General features: G+C 35.2%; 1 protein-coding gene across 1 annotated transcript; it reads right to left on the reverse strand.

Moving 5' to 3' along the window:
• Positions 1–5,687: 5,687 nt before the first annotated feature.
• LOC143628002 (external alternative NAD(P)H-ubiquinone oxidoreductase B4, mitochondrial-like) lies at positions 5,688–8,800 on the reverse strand. The gene is made up of 10 exons (XM_077097698.1): positions 8,733–8,800; positions 7,697–7,991; positions 7,433–7,627; positions 7,117–7,367; positions 6,807–7,026; positions 6,596–6,704; positions 6,271–6,521; positions 6,068–6,189; positions 5,869–5,988; positions 5,688–5,791 (listed from the first exon to the last, which is right to left on the reverse strand). Exons 1-10 carry the CDS (start codon positions 8,798–8,800, stop codon positions 5,704–5,706), a joined length of 1,719 nt encoding a protein of 572 aa, XP_076953813.1. The 3' UTR covers positions 5,688–5,703.
• Between the last annotated feature and the right edge of the window lie 15,553 nt (positions 8,801–24,353).

The raw sequence follows: 24,353 nt of genomic DNA on the forward strand, positions 1-24,353 counted from the left end.
TGCAAACAGCAAAGCAACAAGCACAGCCGGCAACCGCCATCTGCCGGAATAACCTTCCGGTTTATCTTCCTTTAAACGTTTCTTCATAATACCTACTTTTACAGTCTCGTTATCAACACAAAACCCTTGGTCGGCCGGATTCTCAGGCCAACGGTAGAGAGCTGAGATGACAACGAATCGTCAATCGATAGAATTTAGGTGGATTTCGATTAGTTTTTGATTTTTTAAAGCTTTTTACCAGTTCACCCGCCGGGTCACCGGTTCTGGTCCGACCGCCACCCGTAAAACCCCGCCAGGTTTTAGAAAACGGGCCAAATACCCTGACCCGGACCGGTATAGCTACCGGGTCCCGGTCCAACCAGCCGGGCGGGGCCGGGTTTCAAAACACCGAAGTCTCATACTTAAACATTAATCACAGTTGTATATTTTTGTCCTCATATTTGAAAACTATATCATAGTTTTATATGGCTGATTTCATACTTGGTTGTAAGGTGTATTATAATAATAAATATATAATGTAGTGCTTGTGTACTTAAGCATTGTATCAGAGTTATTTTGTATTGTTGTTCTCGTACCTTTTAACATAGTATCTTTGTTGATTATATATTGTAATGAGATTCTTCAACATTGTATCACGACTGGTTATGTATTGTAGTTCTCATGTCTTTTAACATAACATTCAGTTTGTTGTGCATTGAAGTTCTCATATCATTCAACATTGTATCACGATTATCATTCAACAATTTAATATATTATTATTATTTTTCACTCCATTTGCTAACCATTGTATTGAATGACTGAATTATAGGTTATGTGCCCGTGTGACACACGGTTGTAAACGTTAATTCTAAACATCTTAATTAATATAATAATAGTAAATTAAAGTAAAAAAAAAAAGTTTAATAACGAAAGGAAATAAATGTGGTCAAAAGGGGCAAAAAAAAGTCAGCCAAGCTACACAATGCAATTTTCTTTAGATTGATTTGGGCTTTTAAGTTACCTATGAGAGTTTCTTGCTGAAGAACATAGTGTCCTGTAGTAAAAAGTTACAACATTAGCATGTTGTAACCATTATAAAGACCAGCTATGGCCTAAACCAATATGAGCCGAACCAAAATGACCAATTTTATAGATAAAAAAAGTCCCTTTCTGGCTCGAACAAAAACCACCATTTCAAAAGAGTCGTTGCGGCCCAAATATGATTGAAGCAATGATATCCAAAATTCACCTCAATTGATCTTTGACCCGTTTTTTAAACCGTTTTAACGGTTTTGCCCGTTTGACAAACATAACCCAAATCAAGTAAACATTTTGACTTTCAAAATGCAAATCCTTAATACATAATAAACTTTCATGTAGTGCAATAGCTATTGATGCCGCCGCCATGACCGCAAGTCCAATGAAGAAACGAACCGTCCTGGTAAAGGTGTTAACTGAGGTTCCAAAAGCTATATTTTTTTTGTTGCAACTCCATGAACAAACCTACAAAAATACGTATATACCCTTGTTAAGCTAAATTACAAGTAAGAAAGAATTGTTGTGTGCTTTTTTTTTTCTATTTCGTCTCCCCTTAAACATTTTATAGTGGAAATTCGTTTATGTAAAGGTGATTTTTAACGCGTATTACTATACAAAATTAAAACTCACTTCCAAATCTTCAAGCCTATTTTGTGACTAAGCTTCCTGCCTCTTGAGAGCATATTCTACCTAAAGATGTAGATCAATTGAACTTACTCTCCCATGGCTGTTGAGAAAAGAAAAACATTACCACATAAAATTTTAACATTCGAAGGATTTTTAGATCATACACGTGAATATAACCACAATATAGGTTTAGAATCAAGTGGTCATCTTCATAACGCTTGCCACTCCTAAAGTGTTACACCATACATGTATGTTGGATGTACTGTGTAACATTAATGTCACCCGTTGTTAACATGTGAAGCCCTCCAATTTCGTTGTTGGCCGGAAGATCATAAAAACAAAATATAGCTTCCTTTGGACAACCATGCATGTTGGCCTAAATCCCGATTAGATATGACAATAACCCATCTATAACAAGTATGCAATTAGAAAGCATGATCATATACACATGTGAAATTAAATTCAAGTAGTTTAACAAAAACATAACAGTTGAGACTAAAATTAATTCTGCAATTAGACCGGAGTGATGTTAAATATTATTTTCTCACCTTGTACTCACTGATATCATTGCACTAATGTTTCCTTTGATCTGTCTGAACTCCTACAAAATGATAAACAAATAATTTGAATACACAATGATAACAAAACAATAGTGGATATTTACCCGTGTGACACACGGGTTGTAAACGTTAATTGTAAAACATGTTTTAATAAATATAATAATAGTAAATTTTAAATTTAAGTGAATAAAAGTGTTTTTTACCCGAGTGTTGCGATGTGAGGTCGTGCTATTGTTATACTACCATTTAGATTCATGATGTACAACAAATAGTTAATCATCATGTTCTATAAATATATATATAACTTTATTTTGTTGCTTCTACTGTCATCAAACCAATAATAAATCACAAGTTAACATACAAAATATGAGTGATTTGTTTAACGACGTCTAATAGTAATTAAAGTATTAAATTAAATAAATATATATTTTGGTTTAGTTGCAGTATTTATTTATGAAATCTGTTAAAACATTAGTATAAACATGTATAAAGCAATAAGCAAAATTATATAAAACATACTTTATATAGCATCAAGATTTAAACATGGGGTTTAAACATAAGCCATACAGATAAGAATAAAAAAAGTGTATACCGGTTGTTTCAATCTTTTTGTCGCCTTAGTTTTAGAGTGGTCATACTTCGCAGTTGTATCAGTAGGCTGCTAAAAAGTTGTATCTGCTGCTCATATTCTTATGTTAATAACATGATGTTTTTGATAACCTAACAAATGAAAGAGTACTTAATGAAACTTCCACACAATATAATTATATAAGTAACCAACTAAACACAAGAATCATACTAAGAAGTTGTACAATTAAAACCTAAAAAAACATGTAGATTAACATGCAGGTAAAAACTTCAATCTATGTATACTAAATGTGCAATTTGTAAACCATTATTTATATAAAGAAAACCAATTAGTATTCATATAACGCATTGTTTCTTAGTTCCGTTTAAATGAATTTCCTTATGATGCTCATAACTAACACTTTTCTTGCAACCTGTTACTAAAAACTTAGCGTTGAGAGCATTATCAAAGAAGGCTAAACAGCTTGTAGTTCTACAGAGTAATGTAATCATTCTACTAATGCATCAATTATATATAAAAATGTTCAAAAACTTGGACAAAAAGATGTACGCACTTAGAAGGTTAACCCAAAGTGGCTGTGGCCCATTTCGCCCAGTTTCAAATACAAGTACTCATATTCCTGAGTGCTACCTTTTCTTTGATATTTTGTTTATAAAGTTAGGTTCATAGTTTTTGGTTTTTAGAAAAATCCAATATTAAATGAATGTGTATTACCTAAAAACTTTTACTTGAAAGTAATCTTCCTTTTTATGGAAGCCCTTTGCTCAGAAAACACAGTCCTTGTGTTTCTCAAGAAGCCTAAATCGTTTGCTTTCTTTTCTAAACACAAGTCACCATGAAATAAAATAAGAATGAGAAAAGGATACTAAGGGTGTCTATGGAAAGGAATTAGAGAAACTCACGGTGCAGGTGATGAGAGGCTTGCCAATATGATTTACAATGATACTTGTTACCGAATAATGATGAGCTAATATGTGGTCTTTTATCACGCACATGTGGAGGACAGAGTGAGCAATCAAGTACAAATGTTAAAAGAAAAGATAGAGCTTAAACAAAAGTCTAAAGCTACAATAAATTAACACAAACGCAAATTCACCAAACGAAAGAAGTAAAACAAAAAATACATTAGCAATGAAATCCTAGAATCATAGCAATCAAAAAAACCAAAGATAACTTTAAATTCTTCATACACAAAAAAGAAGCAAACATTTATAAATACTACTATGCTATAAAAAAACTGAAGTATCTAAATTTTAAACCAATAATACGCAAACCAAAACATAACAAAGCAAGAAACAAAAGTGGGACATCACAAACACAGAAGGAACATAACATCCAAACCAACATAAAATTAAGATAAACAAAGTATAACATCTTATGCAGCAAAAGAAACAAACATCGAGGTATAAGACAGAAAAAATTTTGACAAGCCAACGCATATACAATATGTAAACTAATGCATCTGTATCACTATCATCTTTATATTTACCAAAAGTTCATCTACAATATTATATATGCCATTTACAATGGTGTTTTCTTTAAAAGAAAACATTTGATACTTGTCTAGTAATACAAATTTCATAATGGTGTCCTGTACTATGGATAAGTTACTTTTATTTAGCCCACACAACGTTAGTTAACAAAGCAGATTGGTATTTGATAGGTACTTTCTACGTGTAAGTAGTTTATGAACTTTAAGGAAACCTTTAATTCCATATTTCCATGTTACAAACGCGATTGTATCTACGATTAAATTAATTAATACTTGTATAAAGTTAAAGAAAACCCATTATGAGAATGAAGAATCAGTCAAATCATTATGAAGAATCAAACTTACAGAAGCGGCTAGGGCTTAGGACTTTAAAGGATTACTCCATTGGGGATGTGAATCTGTCAATTAGAAGAGATGAGGATAATCCCAATAAACATGTGAATGATAAAATCTATACTCTATAAAATTAATAAACATCAAACTCAGAATCAATTTTTACCTCTGATTAGGAATTAGGCTGCGAATGACGAACCAACGATTAAATTGAACCGGTGCTTGAGGATTGAAGATTGTAAGACACTAAATCGACTCAACTGTTACGTCCAAAAAGCAGAAACCCTAATTTCAGTAGATCAAATTGCATAACAAAGAAACAGAACTATTAAGTATCGTTCATCATAGTCTAGGATGGATTTATATGAGAGAGAAGAGGGAGAAATGTTGTTTGAATTTTGAATTTGATAAGACTGAAAAACAAAGCTTATAGAGAAAGATTACAGGGGTTAAAGGAAAAAAGAAGAAACTAAATAACAACTTCATCAGCCTTGGTTGGGCTCTCCTCTTGGACCAGACATGATGGGTCCGGGACGCGACTTGGGCCGGGGTCGTTTGGGCCGACTGCATCAGATTGGTTTTAACAAAATCGGTAGCAATACAAAACCAAATGTTTTCACAAAATGAAAGGCATCATGGTGGCTTGGTGCTAAGAGAAAGTAACCGTTTTACTTTGTTTTTGTACCAGTCTATTTTGCCATGGTATGAATGATACCAAAATAATAATTCATTTTTGGTCTTCTTCCAGAAAACATCTCTCTACAAGGAAAAATACAGTACATGTTGTATTTTGTAAACATCGGTAGCTGGATTAACAAGATGAAGATAAAAACAATATCTTAAAAAATGCAAGTGCGTAATACACCATAATACGCCATTTGAAAAGCTCCAAACCAAAAAATAAACGCCTCACTTTGATCAACTTCTCAAAAAAAAAAATTCAAATTACAAGTACCTTCCCTTCAACCAATCATAGTATATGATAACCCTTTTTTAATAATAAAATCAAAAGGCAACACAGAACTACATCACCTATCAAAATTCATAATAAAAGCAAAATTTCACTATAATAATTCTTTCATTTCTTATATTTTGCTGGAGTCCCTTCCAAAAACAAACCTTCTTCCCCAGTCACCAATCACCAAGAATCTTGTACGCCAACTCACCAGCTTGCTGCATATTATTATTATTATTAATTAAACAACTGGAAGAGCTTTAAAAATATGAAGAACAATCAATCTAGTATGTACCTAGCATACACAGAGTACCAAAGCCACTGTGAACTGTACCCAATTGAAACCCAATCTCCAGGCAGTTGTGCTGTTGTTTGTTCACCGCCTAGTGGAGCAAACTGCCCCATATGCTTGTACCTTCATTCAGTTCATAACAAAATGCTTGTTACTTACACTTCAATACAGTTTACACAATTATCAAAACATAATTACTTACCTGAACGGTTTGAAACGGTGTCGTCCAGAATCTCTGAATCTAATCGGGCCTTCAGGATTCTCATCACACTCTTTCATCCGGTTGAAGCATTTGGCTAGATATTCACCTTGTTGAGCCGCCACCTAATAACAGCATTAGATTATTATATACTACATTAAACCAAGAATGATCAAGTTAGTTTTTATTCGAATAATTGGATTCACCTGTGCAGTTGGCGGGAGACTCTTCATTTGAGAATCCACTTCAGATAGTGCTGATTTGAACTTCTCAATATTCAGCCGAGAATCCTTATCGCTCTGCAGTAACTCAACCAAATTCTTCAGCTTTTTGCTCTTTAAATAGAGCTCCACTTGCGGATACCTCTCGATAATATCATTGATTACTTCATTGAAGTCTGCAACATTCAGCATCCCAGTTTTGTTCTTATCCGCCTTGCTAAATATGGCTGCTATATCTTCATGTGAACACAATTTGCTCAATAAAACTTCTATTTTCCTCTTATAATAAACTAATAATAATAACACAAACATACCATCACTCTACATTGATTTATTGTAGCACAATCACCAAGTGCATACACATTTGGCACTCCTTCCACTCTAAGCCATTCATCCGTTGCCATTACTCGCCTGTTTCCCTGTAATTCAAAAAACAGATAATTAATCATTATAGTTGAGTAAAATATTAGAAAGAAAATCAAAGCATTGCATTGCATTGCATTGCATGAAATTAAATTAACCTGGCCAATCTGCTTCATAAAATCCATAACAACCGGGCGGGTCCCGATTCCAGTTGACCACACAACCATCCCATAAGGCAAATCTTTAGTTTCACCAGTTGCTCTTTCTTTAAGAGATATTGATTTGTCAGAAACTTTGACAACCATTGACCCAGTTTTCACATCAATGCCATCTCCCTGGAACTTCTCTTCAGCAAAAGCAGTTATTCTTTTGTCAAACCTGCATACCAACACAGAAGTTTAGTCAAACCATCATCTATATATAAATGTATAATTACTGATTTCATATCTAGAAATTCAAGTTCCTTACATGTTTAATATGTGATCACCAGCCTCAAGCAGTGTTATCATCATATAGTCCTTCAAATCAGGGTACAGTTTAATCAAATCGTCATACAGGAAGTCATGAAGCTCGGCTGCAAACTCCACCCCGGTGGGCCCACCTCCGACCACCACAAAATGCAAAATTCTTTTCTTTTCCTCCTCGCTTACACTTGGAAGATTTGCCCTTTCAAAGCAATCAATAATACTCCTACGGATTTTAAGAGCATCTTCAACTTCCTGCAAAGAATATTATGAATAAACCTTTCTATTTGTGAGTCAATAACATTAATGAAAAACAATACCTTCAAGAAATGAGCATTTTCAACAACACCAGGAGTGTAGAATGTGTTTGCGCGTGCTCCCATTGCAACCACAAGGAAATCATAATCCACAGTAAACTCTTCGTTGGTATGTTGACTGGACTTGCAGTGGACTGTCTGGTTAACTGTATCAATCTTGAAACATTCTGCTTCCTTGAAACAAACATCCAAGTTTTTCTGCAATACAAATTTCACAATTTCACACACAAATCAAACTACAACTCACCAACTACAAATTAACAGTACCTTTTTGACAATATTGCGGATTGGTTCAACAACACTGCGAGCTTCAACAGTGCCAACTGTAACGCTAGGTAACAAAGGGGTAAATGCAAAATAATTACTAGGGGACACAACTTGAACATCTAGTGAGGGATCTTTCAAGTTTTTCAGGAAGCTTGTGCCTGCCCAACCGGTTCCTAAAACAACAACTTTCTTTCTTTTGATGTTAGATTGAGCTGAATCCGCATAAACACTACCAACTGGCCTCACATTAGTGTAGGCCACGAGTCCACCACCACTGCATACGTAGCCCAAACCAAAACATCAGTTCATGAGTCATTCAGACATACATTTAAACCACATGCATTAACATTATGAGTGCTGGCAAGCTACTCAAGCTCAGTTCAGTAAAAAGTGATCAAAGCTCAAGACGAGCCGAGCATTTTTGAGTTTGAGGCTTTGACCCGAGCCCGTTGTGTATTTATAAGTTTGACCTCTTTTGGACTTCATTATGAATTACCATTGCACAGCCGAGATCTGACTCGTTTACACGAGCTTGAACCAAGCTTAGGCTCGTTTAAGACTTCTCTTAAAGTATATAAAAACGTATATTCAATAATTAATAAACAATAAACAAGCCGAGAGCGAGCTTTAAAAAACAACTCACATGCCAAACTCGAGCTTTAGAAAAAAAAAGCTCGAAACGAGCTGCGCTCTAGGAAAAGGAAGTCAAAACGAGCCGAGTTCAGGCAAGAGTAAGTCAAGACACGGCAAGCTCAGACTCGAGTAGGTCAAAACGAACTGCGCTCAAGCTCGGATCGTTTACACCCCTAGCTAACATGTAAACTTTCATTGACAATGAGCAATTTACACTATATCGGTTTCTAATTAATGTTCACTTTAAGAACAAATACAGCAAATAAACGCATATTATCATGAGATTAGATTGTTAAGCATTGGAATACATCATAAGAATCAAAATTCAAAGGGCAGATTTGATAAAAATAAACACATACGGTATAAGTATAACATTAATACCTGAGAGTACCGGCGAAATAAAGAGAGTTTAGGATGTTCACGGAAACCATTGGAGGCTCTCTGGTAGAACGAGTAGTATGATCCTCTCATGCCGACAGTACGCGCGTACTGCTAGTAATTAAACCCTAGCCACCCCTATGAATTGAATTGGTAAGAAAGAATATATATATGTAATTACGGAAGAGTATATATGGAAGTATGTGTGCATGTATAAATGAATATGCATGTGTGTGTTCATTGCTGGATTTTGTTAATATGCCCCTCCAGTTAACTAGGACATTTAATAACCTTGGGGTGTTCTGGTAAAATGTGAGGATTTAAGATCGTATCTTCTATTACCATGGAATGCATGATAAAATGGTCAGAGATATTTTAGTATAAAGTGTCTGAAAAATAATCGAAAAAATCTGTAATGCTAAAACAGCTAAGACCATCGGTTTTGAGGTTTTTATTTTTTTGAGCACAAAAATCAAAAAAACTATCCGGTGGGGTGGGAGCCGTTGACACCGGCGGAGGTGGAAGGAGTAACTCCGGCGGCGGCTGCGTTGAGGTGGAAGGAGTAACTTCGGCGACGGCTGCGGTGGAGTAATCCAGTCAAGATCCGGTGGGTTTCATGGTGGCCGGAAAGATTGAATCCAGTGGTCTTCATTAATCCACACAATTGAGATTAACCCTTAATAATATCAACAGAGAACTGATCTATAACAGACGAAACCTACAAATCGCCTGGAAGAGAACTAAGATTTTTGAGAGTATTATATGTGTATCTACCCTTGTCCTCAAACCCGTTATTTTTATATCAGATAGGAACCAGCCACAAACTTCTTGAACCAGCCACAAGCCCAAATAGCTACAAGTCTAGTCCAGCTACAAGCCCAGCCCAATCCAAGATAATTCCTCATGAAACATATTAAAAAACTGGCCTAATTATATTATTTTTAATAGTTTTCATATTGGCCGGAATAATTGGATCCGGTGGGTTTCGTGGTGGCCGGAATAATTGGATCCGGTGGTGGGTGCAAAAAAGTGTAAACGTGACTGGGCGCCACGTGGCACATAACGCCTGGGGGTGGGGCATTATGACTACACCCAGTTTTTGTGAAAAACCATAACTCTGACTGGCGCCACGTGACGCATAACGCCTGGTAGTAGAGCTTTATGACTACGGATGGTCTAAATATCTATAAATATTTTAATATTTCAACCAATAAAGTTACATGGACAGAGAAATAAAATAAATGACTCATAATACATTCAAACTAAAGAAAGAGAATAAATTTATAAAATAATTCAAGCTATAATGCTATATTAAAAAAAAGGTGGTGATAAAAAAAGTTCAGAATGTATATAACGAAAAAGATATATGGTAATAAAAAAGAAGCCAGATTATATTTACAAAAATAGGAAATTTTAAAATATAATTGAATATATTAATGAAAAGGATGGTAATAGCAAATAATTCAGATTATATTAACCAAAATAATGGAAATAAGTAGTTCAGAATATGGATGGGCACGGTATCGTACCGGTATTAAAAATACCAATCCTGAAAAACAGAAATTCTTGGTACTTAACCCGGTACCGATTTTGCTCATCCATAGTTCAGAACATATTTAACAAAAGAAATGGAAGTCCATTTAAAGGAACCCAACCTGACGCAATACACTCCACTCTAGGAACCAAATAGTCCAAGCCTACGCTCGAACCACATGACCCAACTCCAGACTTGGAACGGGCAAGTCAGATTTTGCTGCAACTTGACCCAGCCAATCTGGGATTATGGCGTATATGCAGGTATTTTCATTTGAAATAAAATATGATTCTTCTTCAGATAGTAGCATTATGTCACGGAGCTATCCCTTTGACTCTGTGTGGCGCCCTAAGGCCAGCCAATTGGTCCGCTCATGATCAGGGCTTGCTGGTTTCGTCCTGCCTTGGACTCATCAGGTGAGCGGCAACAGCTCGCAACCAGCGATGCGTTCGTCGTGCCAGCACGACTAGGCATGTACGCCTTCCTTCCTGCTGAGGCCGTGCCCAATGAGTCCGGGACGAGCAACAAACCCAAGCGTTGCAACACAAATTAAGCATCTCGATCTTCAAATATTTGGTCTGTGACACTCTTCCACCACCATAACCATGCACGTCCTCGTGCATGCACTTGTCGTCCAATACCGACGTGCAAGACTTAGACGTTGGTCTTCCCTTATGCCATGCATGTCTGAAGGGCAAGTTCGCCATCCCATACCAGCTCACAAGCCGAAGCCATGCGTTTTGAGAATGATTCACTCTGATAAATGGGACACCCAGTAGTTCAGCCAAAATGTGAGTTAGCCGTGTCGGTTAATTATGCCGTCGGATTATGTTACGCCGACGTTCGCCAACCTAGCAGACTTCAACCCAGATTACGGCTCTGCCACACCGTAAAACTTTTAACACGAACACGGTGTCCTTCACCTCACTGGACTAGGGCGGAGCTCACGATCCCATACTCGCGGCTTACAAAGACCATTCGATCTTCTCCCACCACCATAGCATAACTCATTCTCGACATTTTTAAGCTCTTTTTGGTTGAGTGTGCACGTTCCAACATATCCGAGGTTCAACCTGGCTCTGATACCACTTGTCACGGAGCTATCCCTTTGAGTCCGTGTGATGCCCGAAGGCCAGCCAATCGGTCCGCTCATGATCAGGGCTTGCTGGTTTCGTCCTGCCTTGGACTTATCAGGCGAGCGGCAACAGCTCGCAACCATCGATTCGTTCGTCGTGCCAGCACGACTAGGCATGTACGCCTTCCTTCCCGCTGAGGCCGTGCCCAATGAAGTCCGGGACGAGCCAACAAACCCAAGCGTTGCAACACAAGTTAAGCATCTCGATCTTCAAATATTTGGTCCTTGACAATTAGCTCTAGTACTCTAAGATGAATAAAACTTTTAAATGGGGGGATGATGAAGATGAAGGCCCAAACAATACACCTTTTTGTAAGAATCTTCAAAAGAAAAATGTATTAGTTTATTTAAATATAACTAATCCAAATTCCATTTCTATCAAAGGAAAGATTTTTCTAAAAGGATACAAGATAATAACTCTACATTGTTATGTAAATACAGGGGCAAGTCTCTGCCTAGCAAGCAAACATGTTATACCTGAAGATCTATGGGAAAATACTCCCAAAGACATCAAAGTAACAATTGCAAATCAAGATACAATTAAATTAAATAAAGTTTGTAGAAACCTTATAGTACATTTCTTAGGAGAACCATTCCCCATTTCTACAATTTTTCAACAAGAAACAGGAATAGATATACTCATTGGAAATAATTTCTATCAACTATGTGGGGTCTTTCATCCAATGGTTAGATAGAATATCTTTTCACCTTAATCAAGAAATGATACTAATAAAAAAAGATAACAAAAGCTTTTCAAATTGGAAAGCCAGGTTTTCTAGAATCAATGAAAAAAGATTCAAAAACAAAACAAATCTCAGGTACTAATATAACTCAAGAGGTTATAAAAGAAGATGAAAAATATTTTCTCGAAAAATATTTTCTTGAAATTCAAAAATACCAAAAAATAGAAGAACTACTTGAAAGAGTATGCTCAGAAAATCCTATTGATCCTGAAAAATCCAAGAAATGGATGAAAGCTTCAATAGAACTTATTGATCCTAAAACTGTAATCAGGGTAAAACCTATGAAGTACAGTCCGCATGACAGAGAAGAATTTAGCAGACAAATCAAGGAATTAGTTGACTTAAAACTTATTACCCCAAGTAAATCACCTCACATGTCTCCAGCATTCTTAGTGGAAAATGAAGCCGAAAAAAGAAGAGGAAAAAAGAGAATGATAGTTAACTATAAAGCAATTAATGCAGCTACCAAAGACGATAGTCATAATCTGTCTTGCATGCAAAAACTAATAACACTTTTAAGGGGAAAACTTATTTTTCTACTTTCGATTGCAAAAGTGGTTTCTGGCAGGTACTGTTAGATGAAGAGTCTCAGTTACTGACGGCATTTACATGTCCTGATGGTCATTATCAATGGAAGGTAGTTCCTTTTGGGTTAAAACAAGCACCAAGTATATTCCAAAGATATATGCAAAATGCTTTAAGAGGTTTAGAAAATTATTATACTGTCTGTGTTGACGATATCATAGTTTTCTCAAACTCTGAAGATAAGCACTATTTTCATGTTTTATCAGTCCTAAAGACAATAGAAAAATATGGAATTATCTTGTCAAAAAAGAAAGCTAATCTTTTCAAAACAAAGGTAAATTTTTTAGGTCTTGAAATAGACCAAGGGACTCATTGTCCACAAAAACATATATTGGAAAATTTACATAAGTTTCTAGATGTTTTAGAATACAAAAAACATCTTCAACGGTTTTTAGGTACTTTAATTTATGCAGATAGTTGTATTCCACTGCAGGTAAAATTAAAAAAAGGATTATGTATGGGAATGGAAACAATCCGATACAGATTATATTAAAAAGACAAAGAAAAACCTAACCAGTTTTCCAAAACTTTATCTACCAAAAGAAAATGATTTTTTAATCATTGAAACAGACGCCTCTCAAGATTATTGGGGAGGGGTTTTGAAGGCTAAAACAGCCGAAAAAGAAGAAATATGTAAATATACTTCAGGAAGCTTTAAACAAGCAGAACGAAATTACCATATTAATGAAAAAGAGTTATTAGCGGTAAAAAACACTATTTCAAAATTTTCTATCTACCTAACCCCGGTAAAATTCCTGGTAAGGACAAATAATAAAAACTTTACTTATTTTCTTAAAACAAAAATTTCTGGAGATAATAAGCAAGGCAGTCTAGTCAGATGGCAAATGTGGTTCTCTAGATATTCTTTTGACATTGAGCATCTCGAGGGAACCAAAAACGTGCTAGTTGACGGCCTGACACGAGACTTTCAAAAAATGTGAAAAAACTATTCACATCTTTTTTCACCTATTTAAGGAGTCAAAAACCCCTAAATGAGGGACAAACAATTATTTTCCACAAAAGGAAAAAACCCATGGAAGAGTTAAAGGCATTGCGCCTCAAAAAAAAAATTTCTTCTTATAGAATTAAAATCCATTCAGGAAAAAATAGCACTGTATGACGAAAGTCTAAAAACAACTGCCAATTCAGAGCAGGAATCCGGAAGGAGACAATCTGAATCTATTCCCTTTCAAACGGCAAAGGGTAAAGAAAAAGCAAGTACATTTACTCCTGTTGCTTTGGAAAAAAGAAAAAGAAAAGTAAATGAAGAACTAAAATCTTCATCTAGTCCAGAAGCAAACGGCTCTGGTAAAGACAAATCAAATCCGTTGATGGCTGACAGTTTGCCAAAAACTGAAGAGGTCTCACTAAGACCAAGCTACTCTCAAATTACCCAGAGACCAGAAAATCTCAAAACAAGGTTTTATGTTATCTTTGACGGTGAGCACAGGAGGATATACGAAGACTGGTCAATAGTCAAAAGCTACGTGGATGGAAGTAACTATCCATTCAAAAAGTTTGGAACGTTAGCACAAGCCCAACAAGAAGCCACTCGCTATTCAGCAAATCTTGAAAAAAGAGAAATACCTTGAAGGTAACAATCTTTCTTGAACCCTTAAAACCAAGAAAACAAGAAAGAACTGTTGAGTTCAGAAAAGCTTCCCTATATCTCTCAAAATTAAAAACTTATGAAGAGAAAGAAAAAGAAGAATCTCAAGATATTGTATCTCTTGATGAATTTAGATCATTATGGTCTAAAGCGCGGTCTTTAAGTTAAAATGACTTCGAATCCGAGCACATTACACAGAAAATAAGGCTACTAAAAGTTTAATTGTCTTTTGTCCAGGTGCAAGCCCAGAACTTATCTCCTTAGCATTCTCTGCTGGGTTAGTTAAGTATATTTACCATGCCTCTAATTTACAAGAAATTAGTTTAATGGCTGAAGGAATAAAGAAAGCTATCAAAAACTTTCGCAAAAAGATTGCAGTGGGAAAAGACGCTAACATCTTCATCAAGTGTATTTCTACACTCCCAGATTGGCATCAAGGAAAAGACTTCCAAAGCTACCATCATCTAGAAATCAGTCTTGCTAAAACAAGAACCGTAAATCCATCCAAAGTATTGGAAGAAAAATATGAAGACCCGAGCAACTGGGTTGAAATAAGAGTCAAGAGTCTTCTAAAAATTCTCGAAAATTTGCAAAAGATAAAAGCTGGAAGCTTTAATAAAGTGAACTGTTATAGTCACCACTGCATAATCACCAGCTTCAGTAGTATTCCTCTACCAAAGCACGAGAAAGCAACTTTAGAGAAGATGGAGCAGAGAATCATCTTTAATAAAGTAGAAGCAGGACCAGTCACTAAAGAAGATTATGTCAGGAACTTCAGCGCACTTATGAAAATCATAATTGCCAATACTGTTCATGCGGTACAAAAGAAAATAACAGCTCTCATCTTTACAGCTATTACTTTGACGAAGACACCAGAGAACTGGACCAACACATGGGTATGTCGACCAGAAACGTCATGCATGACGAAATTATAAGGGCATTTTAGTCCATTGTATAAATCTTCTCCTCCTATATAAAAGGGAATGATTTTTAGTTTAATCATCGCATCCTCATCTAGTTTTTTTCTTTTCTCTCTACTTGTAATATCAATCATATGTGTTAGTGAGTAATCTCCTTGCTAAAGGAGAGTATTTTGTAATTACCAAGAAGTTCTTCCCAAGGGAAGAACAGTTATGAAATAAATATATAAGTTCTTATTATCCATCATTTTCATCTTTAAGAATTTTGCAAAACCTGGAGCCCTGGAGCCATAAGAGTACCATTGAGGCAGGAGGCCGCAGGGAACAAATTGGTTGGGTTGGTCACTTGAAAGATTCAACTTAAGAAGATTTACTTAGCTGGATAGGAAGAAAAGGTATGGTCTATTTTATAACTGTTAAATTACTTCAAAAGTATTTATATAATCTCTCCTTAAGCATTTTTACAAATATTTGATTTCTCAAACAAAACTCGATTAGTCTCTATTGAAACTAAATGATTTCTAATCAAAAACTTAGTCAAAAATAGACAATAAATAAAGACTTTATGTCCAATAAAATCGATCCCACAACTCATTTAATACAAAAGAAAAACGAGCATCAATGTAAGGCCCCGTTACCGGTGCCTCACTTTTGACGTTGGATTTACTCATAAACACAGTTCATAATATCATAGTTAATAAAAAAAACATTCGCGGAATATTAAAACATTCAAACCATCATATTACAAAACCATACTTTGTTGTCTTAACGGGCATTCAAATTATTTAAAACATAAAACATTGTCTTTAGAATAACATAACATTTCTTGAGATGCCAGCTTCTTCAAGTTCATGCCATGTGCTTCCTCTTATGCAAGCTGCCTCAATCTACTCACCTGTGTGCATACTAAAAGTCAGCTACGCTGAGTGAGTTCTAGTTAATCATACAACATACAATCTGTTCACATACTTGCACACGTGCCCGAAGGGGTGTACATTATTCATACTTACTTTTCATACATAACTATCCGTCCTATTTAAAGAGCCTTCCGCTCTATAACCTCACAGATATTATAAGGGTCTGGTCCTAACATCACACATATTATAAAGGGTCTGGTCCCCAACATCACAGATATTATTAGGGTCTGGTCCCTACCATCACAGATATTATTAGGGTCTGGTCCCTTTGTTTCATACAACCACACCGTACCTATCCATACATACTTTACTTGACAATACGTGCAATCTCCGAAGAGCGTTCACGCACCACAACATAACATACATACATTATGCATACATCATATATTCATACATACATCATATCTTACATCATACTTATCAATCATATCTTTAACCACCACCTGACGGTACATGCAATATCCGAAGATCATTCATGCACCGTCAAGCAATCATCATACATAAATCATACCAGGCATACACTTACCACTTAAGTTAAGTGTATTAACTATCACATCGAGTATGCACACAGCCCCGTAAACATAACAAGGAAGTGGGGCTAGAAACTCACCTCAAGGCGGTTGCGTTCACCGTTTACGGTTATCCCCTTCTTTAGCTGTGCACGACTAACTGTATAATAATTATACGTATCAATAACTATCACTACACATATCGTCTTTCTAGTTTAATTATTACCCTCTGACAGGTGGTCCATTGGACAATCCTTAAGTGATATAAGACGGTTAATAACCATGCATACAATCGGTTTATTTTGTGGAATTATTTGACTATGGTTACTCATATAATTGCAGGTAGGAGAAGATAGAGGATTTAATTACGATAACGTGGGCGAAAAGGGTGAAGAAAACGGAGTTGAAACGAGAAAGTTATGATGAAAACAAGAAGGCCTTGTTAAAGGCCACCGTAGCTTACGGTGAAGCCACCGTAGCTTACGGTGGACTCTGAATAAAATCACATCGTATGGCAGTTTTAAGCCACCGTAGGGCATTTTTAAGCCACCGTAAGCTACGGTGGCCACCGTAGCTTACGGTGGGACTGACGCTGAAACTTGTAACAACCTTATAAATTCGTGTTAGGGTTGGCTTTTGGGATCCCAATCATTATCTTTCATCTAAGGACGACTTAAGGGCGATTTGGAGGTGCCATAGCTTAATTTTGAGTGTGGTAATCATTAGAAACTCTATTTTGATTCATATGCAAACTATAATCGAAGGGATAACGAACCGAATCATGCTCGGCTAAACTCCTTCGTGTTTTCCCTCGGATTGTAAGGTTTATTATGTTTGTTTGGTTGAATGTTTAGACAATTTCTGAGATAATATTTGATCTTATTGATTTCATTATTATGGTGTTTATGTATTGGTTGATAGATTGTTAGTTTATCGATTTTGTGTTCTAAGCCGTCAGTTCTTGGTGCTTTAGGTAATCGAGATTAACCGGGAGGGATTCCGGGTTGGATAAACTAATTGGTTTTTGAGTGATTACCTTGCGTTGTATAATCCAAGTACTTGATCTTCAATTATTGCAATCGTTTACATAAACACGAACTTTACCTATTGTTCATCTCAGTTAAACATTAACCGTAACATTCATGGAAACCTGAAACCGAGGGAAGGCATATTTTCGCATATTGATTAAAACTCGTTTATTGCTTTAGTTCTTTTTGTTATCAAAACCAAACAACCAAATCTTTGAATTTACTTTTTGCACTTAGTTTGATATAGTTAAATTTTATAGCTACTCAGTAACGCACTTTCCACAAACTCCCTGTGTTCAATACCCGCTTACCGCTAGCTAATAGTTGTAATCAGTTTATTTTTGAGTGAGTCTTCGACCTCACGTAACCCTCAACGAACGGGGGTCCGGGGGCAGCACCCCTGGCAGCGGGGTTCTAGGGGCGGCAGCCCCTAGCAGGGTCCAAGGGGCAGAGCCTCTGGCTGGGGTCGAGCTGCCAGGTCAGCTTGGAAAAATTTTATTTCTATTAACCGTCTTAACACATTTTTCATTAGGATTTTAAATTGTCTTCTAATTCGCTAACCCATTTCTTATAACGAATTAAGCCTAATTCGCTAGCCAATTCGTTATCTTTTGTGATCTGGTTCGCTAACTGATTCGTCATCTGATCAGCATCTGATTCGTCATCTGAATCTGACTTGATTCGTTAATCAGTTCGCTGTCCCAGTTCTTTAGCCCAATTCGCTATCTGACGTAGCGAACTGGATGAGCTAATTCGTTATCTCCTTTAGTGAACTGACTATCACGAATCAGAAGCTAGTTCGTTATCTCATACTTAGAGAATCACCTGGCGAATTGATTCTAATTCGCTAATTACTCCTTAGAGAACTAGGGTTAGGTCAGAATATCAGGGAACATTCCCTGACACCCTTACCTCGTACATCTTTTCCGGCGCCGCCGACTGAAGGCTGCCGGAAAAACGCTGATTCGCCGGAAAAACGAGTCTGGACTCGTTTTTTTTACCGTTTTTCGCCCCTTTCGATCCAGATCTGAGCTAGGGTGATCCCTAAGCTCATCTTAGGTTCGGTTTATACCCGAACCCACCCGAATCTCGTGACTTAAACGGTTTAACGGTGTCGGCTCGTCGTTTCGTGTTTATATCTAACGGGTTTAAGCTCATATGATATTACACTATCATTACCTCGGGTCAATACTCTGTTTCCTTCTTGGTTTCGGTTTAGAGAAAGGAAGAACTAGAGAGAAAGCTTAAGTGTGTTTTCTGGATGGTGTATGGAATATGTGAAATGAATGATTAAGTGGTGATTATGGTTTATATATTTACGGGTCATGGGCTTAAGCCCATGGTCCTTTCCTCTTTCTTTCATAGCCCAAGTCCATAACCCATCTCCATTTAAATAACATAAGCCGAACTCATATTCTATTTATCTAAACCGATAACGACCCACTATTAAACTGACGAAATTTATTTTATTATTATAATCAAAAGTAGGATGTTACAATCAACAGTTTTGTATGACTTTCATCATAAATACTCATAAATTGAGTTTAATATTCAAGAAATTGACGCATCGACAATTTTATATGTCTTCCACCATAAGTACTCATAAATTGAGTTTAATACTCAAAAAATCGATGTATCGACAATTTTATGTCTTCCATCATAAATACTCACAAATTGAGTTTAACACTCTACAAATTGGTTTTACGACATTTTTACATGTTTTACGCCATAAATATTTGCTTTGATACCAACTGTGGATTTGATTTGTCTTTACTAATAACACTTTCGTCATAAATGGGGAAGCTTTTCTGAACTCAACGGCTCTTTCTTGTTTTCCTGGTTTTAAGGGTTCATGAAAGATTGTTACCTTCAAAGGTATTTCTCTTTTTCCAAGATTTTCTGAATAGCGAGTGGCTTCTTGTTGGGCTTGTGCTAACGTTCCAAACTTTTTGCATGGATTGTTACTTCCATCCACGTAGCTTTTGACTATTGACCAGTCTTCGTATATCCTCCTATGCTCACCGTCAAAGATAACATAAAACCTTGTTTTGAGATTTTCTGGTCTCTGGGTAATTTGAGAGTAGCTTGGTCTTAGTGAGACCTCTTCAGTTTTGGCAAACTGTCAGCCATCAACGGATTTGATTTGTCTTTACCAGAGCCGTTTGCTTCTGGACTAGATGAAGATTTTAGTTCTTCATTTATTTTTCTTTTGCTTTTTTCCAAAGCAACAGGAGTAAACGTACTTGCTTTTTCTTTACCCTTTGCCGTTTGAAAGGGAATAGATTCAGATTGTCTCCTTCCGGATTCCTGCTCTGAATTGGTAGTTGTTTTTAGACTTTCGTCATACAGTGCTATTTTTTCCTGAATGGATTTTAATTCTATAAGAAGAAATTTTTTTTGAGGCGCAATGCCTTTAACTCTTCCATGGGTTTTTTCCTTTTGTGGAAAATAATTGTTTGTCCCTCCTTTAGGGGTTTTTGACTCCTTAAATAGGTGAAAAAAGATGTGAATAGTTTTTTCACATTTTTTGAAAGTCTCGTGTCAGGCCGTCAACTAGCACGTTTTTGGTTCCCTCGAGATGCTCAATGTCAAAAGAATATCTAGAGAACCACATTTGCCATCTGACTAGACTGCCTTGCTTATTATCTCCAGAAATTTTTGTTTTAAGGAAATAAGTAAAGTTTTTATTATTTGTCCTTACCAGGGATTTTACCGGGGTTAGGTAGATAGAAAATTTTGAAATAGTGTTTTTTACCGCTAATAACTCTTTTTCATTAATATGGTAATTTCGTTCTGCGTGTTTAAAGCTTCCTGAAGTATATTTACATATTTCTTCTTTTTCGGCTGTTTTAGCCTTCAAAACCCCTCCCCAATAATCTTGAGAGGCGTCTGTTTCAATGATTAAAAAATTATTTTCTTTTGGTAGATAAAGTTTTGGAAAACTGGTTAGGTTTTTCTTTATCTTTTTAATATAATCTATATCGGATTGTTTCCATTCCCATACATAATCCTTTTTTTAATTTTACCTGCAGTGGTTTTCTAAGCTCTGCAAGTTTAGGAATATAACTTTCTGCATAAGTTAAAATACATAAAAACCGTTAAAGATGTTTTTTTGTCTTCTAAAACATTTGGAAACCTATGTAAAGTTTTCAAGACATGTTTTTGTGGACAATGAGCCCCTTGGTCTATTTCAAGACCTAAAAAATTTACCTTTGTTTTGAAAAGATTAGCTTTCTTTTTTGACAAGATAATTCCATATTTTTCTATTGTCTTTAGGACTAAACATGAAAATAGTGCTTATCTTCGGAGTTTGAGAAAACTATGATATCGTCAACATAGACGGTACAATAATTTTCTAAACCTCTTAAAACATTTTGCATATGTCTTTGGAATATGCTTGGTGCTTGTTTTAACCTAAAAGGAACTACCTTCCATTGGTAATGACCATCAGGACATGTAAATGCCGTCAGCAACTGAGACTCTTCATCTAACAGTACCTGCCAGAAACCACTTTTGCAATCAAAAGTAGAAAAATAAGTTTTTCCCCTTGAAATGTTATTAGTTCCGGCATGCAAGGCAGAATATGATTATCGCCTTTGGTAGCTACATTAATTGCTTTGTAGTTAACTACCATTCTCTTTTTTCCTCTTCTTTTTTCGGCTTCATTTTCCACTAAGAATGTTGGAGACATGTGAGGTGATTACTTGGGGTAATAAGTTTTCAGTCAAGTAATTCCCTGACCTGTTTGCTAAATTCTTCTCTGTCTTGTGGACTTTACTTCATAGGTTTTACCCTGATTAAAGTTTTAGGATCAATAAGTTCTATTGAAACTTTCATCCATTTCTTGGATTTTCAGGATCAATAGGATTTTCTGAGCATACTCTTTCAAGTAGTTCTTCTATTTTTTTGTATTTATGAATTTCAAGAAAATATTTTTCGAGAAAATATTTTTCGTCTTGTTTTATAACATCTTGAGTTATATTAGTACCTGGGATTTGTTTTGTTTTTCAATCTTTTTTCATTGATTCTAGAAAACCTGTCTTTCCAACTTGAAAAACTTTTGTTATCTTTTTTTATTAGAATAATTTCTTGATTAAGGTGAAAAGATATTCTATCTAACCATTGGGTGAAAGCCCCAAATAGTTGACAAAAATTATTTCCAAGGAGTATATCTATTCCTATTTTCTGTTGATAAATTGTAGGAATGAGGAATGATTCTCCTGAGAAATATACTATAAGGGTTCTACAAACCTTATTTAATTTAATTGTATCTTGATTTGCAACTGTTACTTTGATGTCTTCGGGAGTATTTTCCCATAGATCTTTAGGTATAAAATGTTTGCTTGCTAGGCAGAGACTTGCCTCTGTATCTACATAAGAATGTAGAGTTATTATCTTGTATCCTTTTAGAAAAATCTTTCCTAGTGAGTGCATTGTTAAGTCGTTCTTTTCCTTATTCCATCGTTCTTTGGCTTTTTCCCCCACAATAGGAATTTTCAATAGGTAAACTTCTATCCATGAATGGTATTTACTTGTACTTAGCTTATATAAGGTTTGCTCAAAAAGGCAAGTAAAATCATTTAAAGGACATATATCACATAGTTGTGATTGGGTTAACGTTTGTCTTGCTTTTTCAAGCAATTTTTGGTTCTCATGATCTTTATTTGTAAGAAAATCAAGACCTAAGAACATCATATACATGACATTAATAATTTGATCAAAGAAATCTTCACCATGTAAATTTTATTCCAAATTGTTCCTTTAATGTGGATAATTAAACTAATTTTAGTATTCCATTTGTCAATTGTTTCTTTTCTTTGATTAAAGTCAAAAGACACAATCAATTTTTATGGTACCTATTTCTGTTGAACTACCATTATTTTTATCGGAATTAGGTATCCCCTTATGATAGGGCATAGAGAATTCAGAATTCGTGTTTATTTTCCTGTAGGATGACTTGTGGTTACTACTACTAGTGCTAGATTGATTCATCCTATGTTTTGGAATTTCTTCTTCTGAAGAGTCTTCTTCTTCGGTTTTGGGTTCTTTTAGAGCAAAAACTTTTTCTTTATTTTCTGGAAAATATTTTTCTTTTAATTCTTTATTTTCAGAAAATTTCTTTTCGCACTCTTGATCGCTTAAGGTCATAAGTTGAACGAGTTCCTGTATTTGTTCGGCTGAATAGTTTTCCAGCTGTTCGTCAAAAATATGTTCTAATTTTTGTGTTATAGAACTCATTTATCCACAAGACAAAATAATTTTCTTATTTTGAAGATCTTGTATTTCTTTTTTAAAAAGTCGTTTTTGTTGTACTAAAAGAGCTAGTTTTCTTAACATATGGATTATTACTCCAGTTACTTTGAAGCTCATTTATTTTTTGAATGATATTTTGAAGGTTAGAATAATTCATTCTAACTCCTGAATTTGTCTTCTGAAAAAGAGTTCTTATTTGACTTTTATTAGTCATTTGATGTAGATCCGAAAGGCCGTTCTAAAGCATTTGGACTTTTAGCACTTCCTAATGATGGATTTTCAATATTAAAGTTGGGAAAAGAGTATTTTTGAAATCTCTTTTTCTCTTCAGATGTAATTTCCTTACGTTTTTCGAGTTTTCTCTTCTTTATTATCAATTTTGTTTGAGATGTCTTTGATAATTTTTGCTGCTATGGCTTCTAAACTTTCATTGGTAGTTAATTCTTCTACCTTTTTGATTAATTCTTTAATCGGTTCTTCGATTTGTTAAAGCATACGAGATTAAAAACTAAATAATTAATCGTAATTTTTGGTACCTAAGAACGTTTGTCTTGCTTTTTCAAGCAATTTTTGGTTCTCATGATCTTTATTTGTAAGAAAATCAAGACCTAAGAACATCATATATATGACATTAATAATTTGATCAAAGAAATCTTCACCATGTAAATTTTATTCCAAGTTGTTCCTTTAATGTGGATAATTAAACTAATTTCAGTATTCCATTTGTCAATTGTTTCTTTTCTTTGATTAAAGTCAAAAGATACAATCAATTTTTATGGTACCTATTTCTGTTGAACTACCATTATTTTTATCGGAATTAGGTATCCCCTTATGATAGGGCATAGAGAATTCAGAATTCGTGTTTCTTTTCCTGTAGGATGACTTGTGGTTACTACTACTAGTGCTAGATTGATTCATCATATGTTTTGGAATTTCTTTTTCTGAAGAGTCTTCTTCTTCGGTTTTGAGTTCTTTTAGAGCAAAAACTTTTTCTTTATTTTCTGGAAAATATTTTTCTTTTAATTCTTTATTTTCAGAAAATTTCTTTTCGCACTCTTGATCGCTTAAGGTCATAAGTTGAACGAGTTCCTGTATTTGTTCGGCTGAATAGTTTTCCAGCTGTTCGTCAAAAATATGTTCTAATTTTTGTGTGATAGAACTCATTTATCTACAAGACAAAATAATTTTCTTATTTTGAAGATCTTGTATTTCTTTTTCAAAAAGTCGTTTTTGTTGTACTAAAAGAGCTAGTTTTCTTAACATATGGATTATTACTCCAGTTACTTTGAAGCTCATTTATTTTTTGAATGATATTTTGAAGGTTAGAATAATTCATTCTAACTCCTGAATTTGTCTTCTGAAAAAGTGTTCTTATTTGACTTTTATTAGTCATTTGAGGTAGATCCGAAAGGC

The sequence above is a fragment of the Bidens hawaiensis genome, unplaced genomic scaffold (assembly GCF_021521415.1).
Source record: "Bidens hawaiensis isolate Kalapana, Puna unplaced genomic scaffold, B.hawaiensis_p1.1 tig00004773_1, whole genome shotgun sequence".
In the NCBI taxonomy this organism is placed as follows: Eukaryota; Viridiplantae; Streptophyta; class Magnoliopsida; order Asterales; family Asteraceae; genus Bidens; species Bidens hawaiensis.

Coding starts and splice junctions, on each gene's coding strand:
- LOC143628002 (XM_077097698.1), bottom strand. CDS start 8,800: ATGAGAGGATCATACTACTCGTTCTACCAGAGAGCCTCCAATGGTTTC. Junction 7,628..7,696: donor TCCGCAATATTGTCAAAAAG/GTACTGTTAATT, acceptor TTTGTATTGCAG/AAAAACTTGGATGTTTGTTT. Junction 5,989..6,067: donor CACCGTTTCAAACCGTTCAG/GTAAGTAATTAT, acceptor AACTGAATGAAG/GTACAAGCATATGGGGCAGT.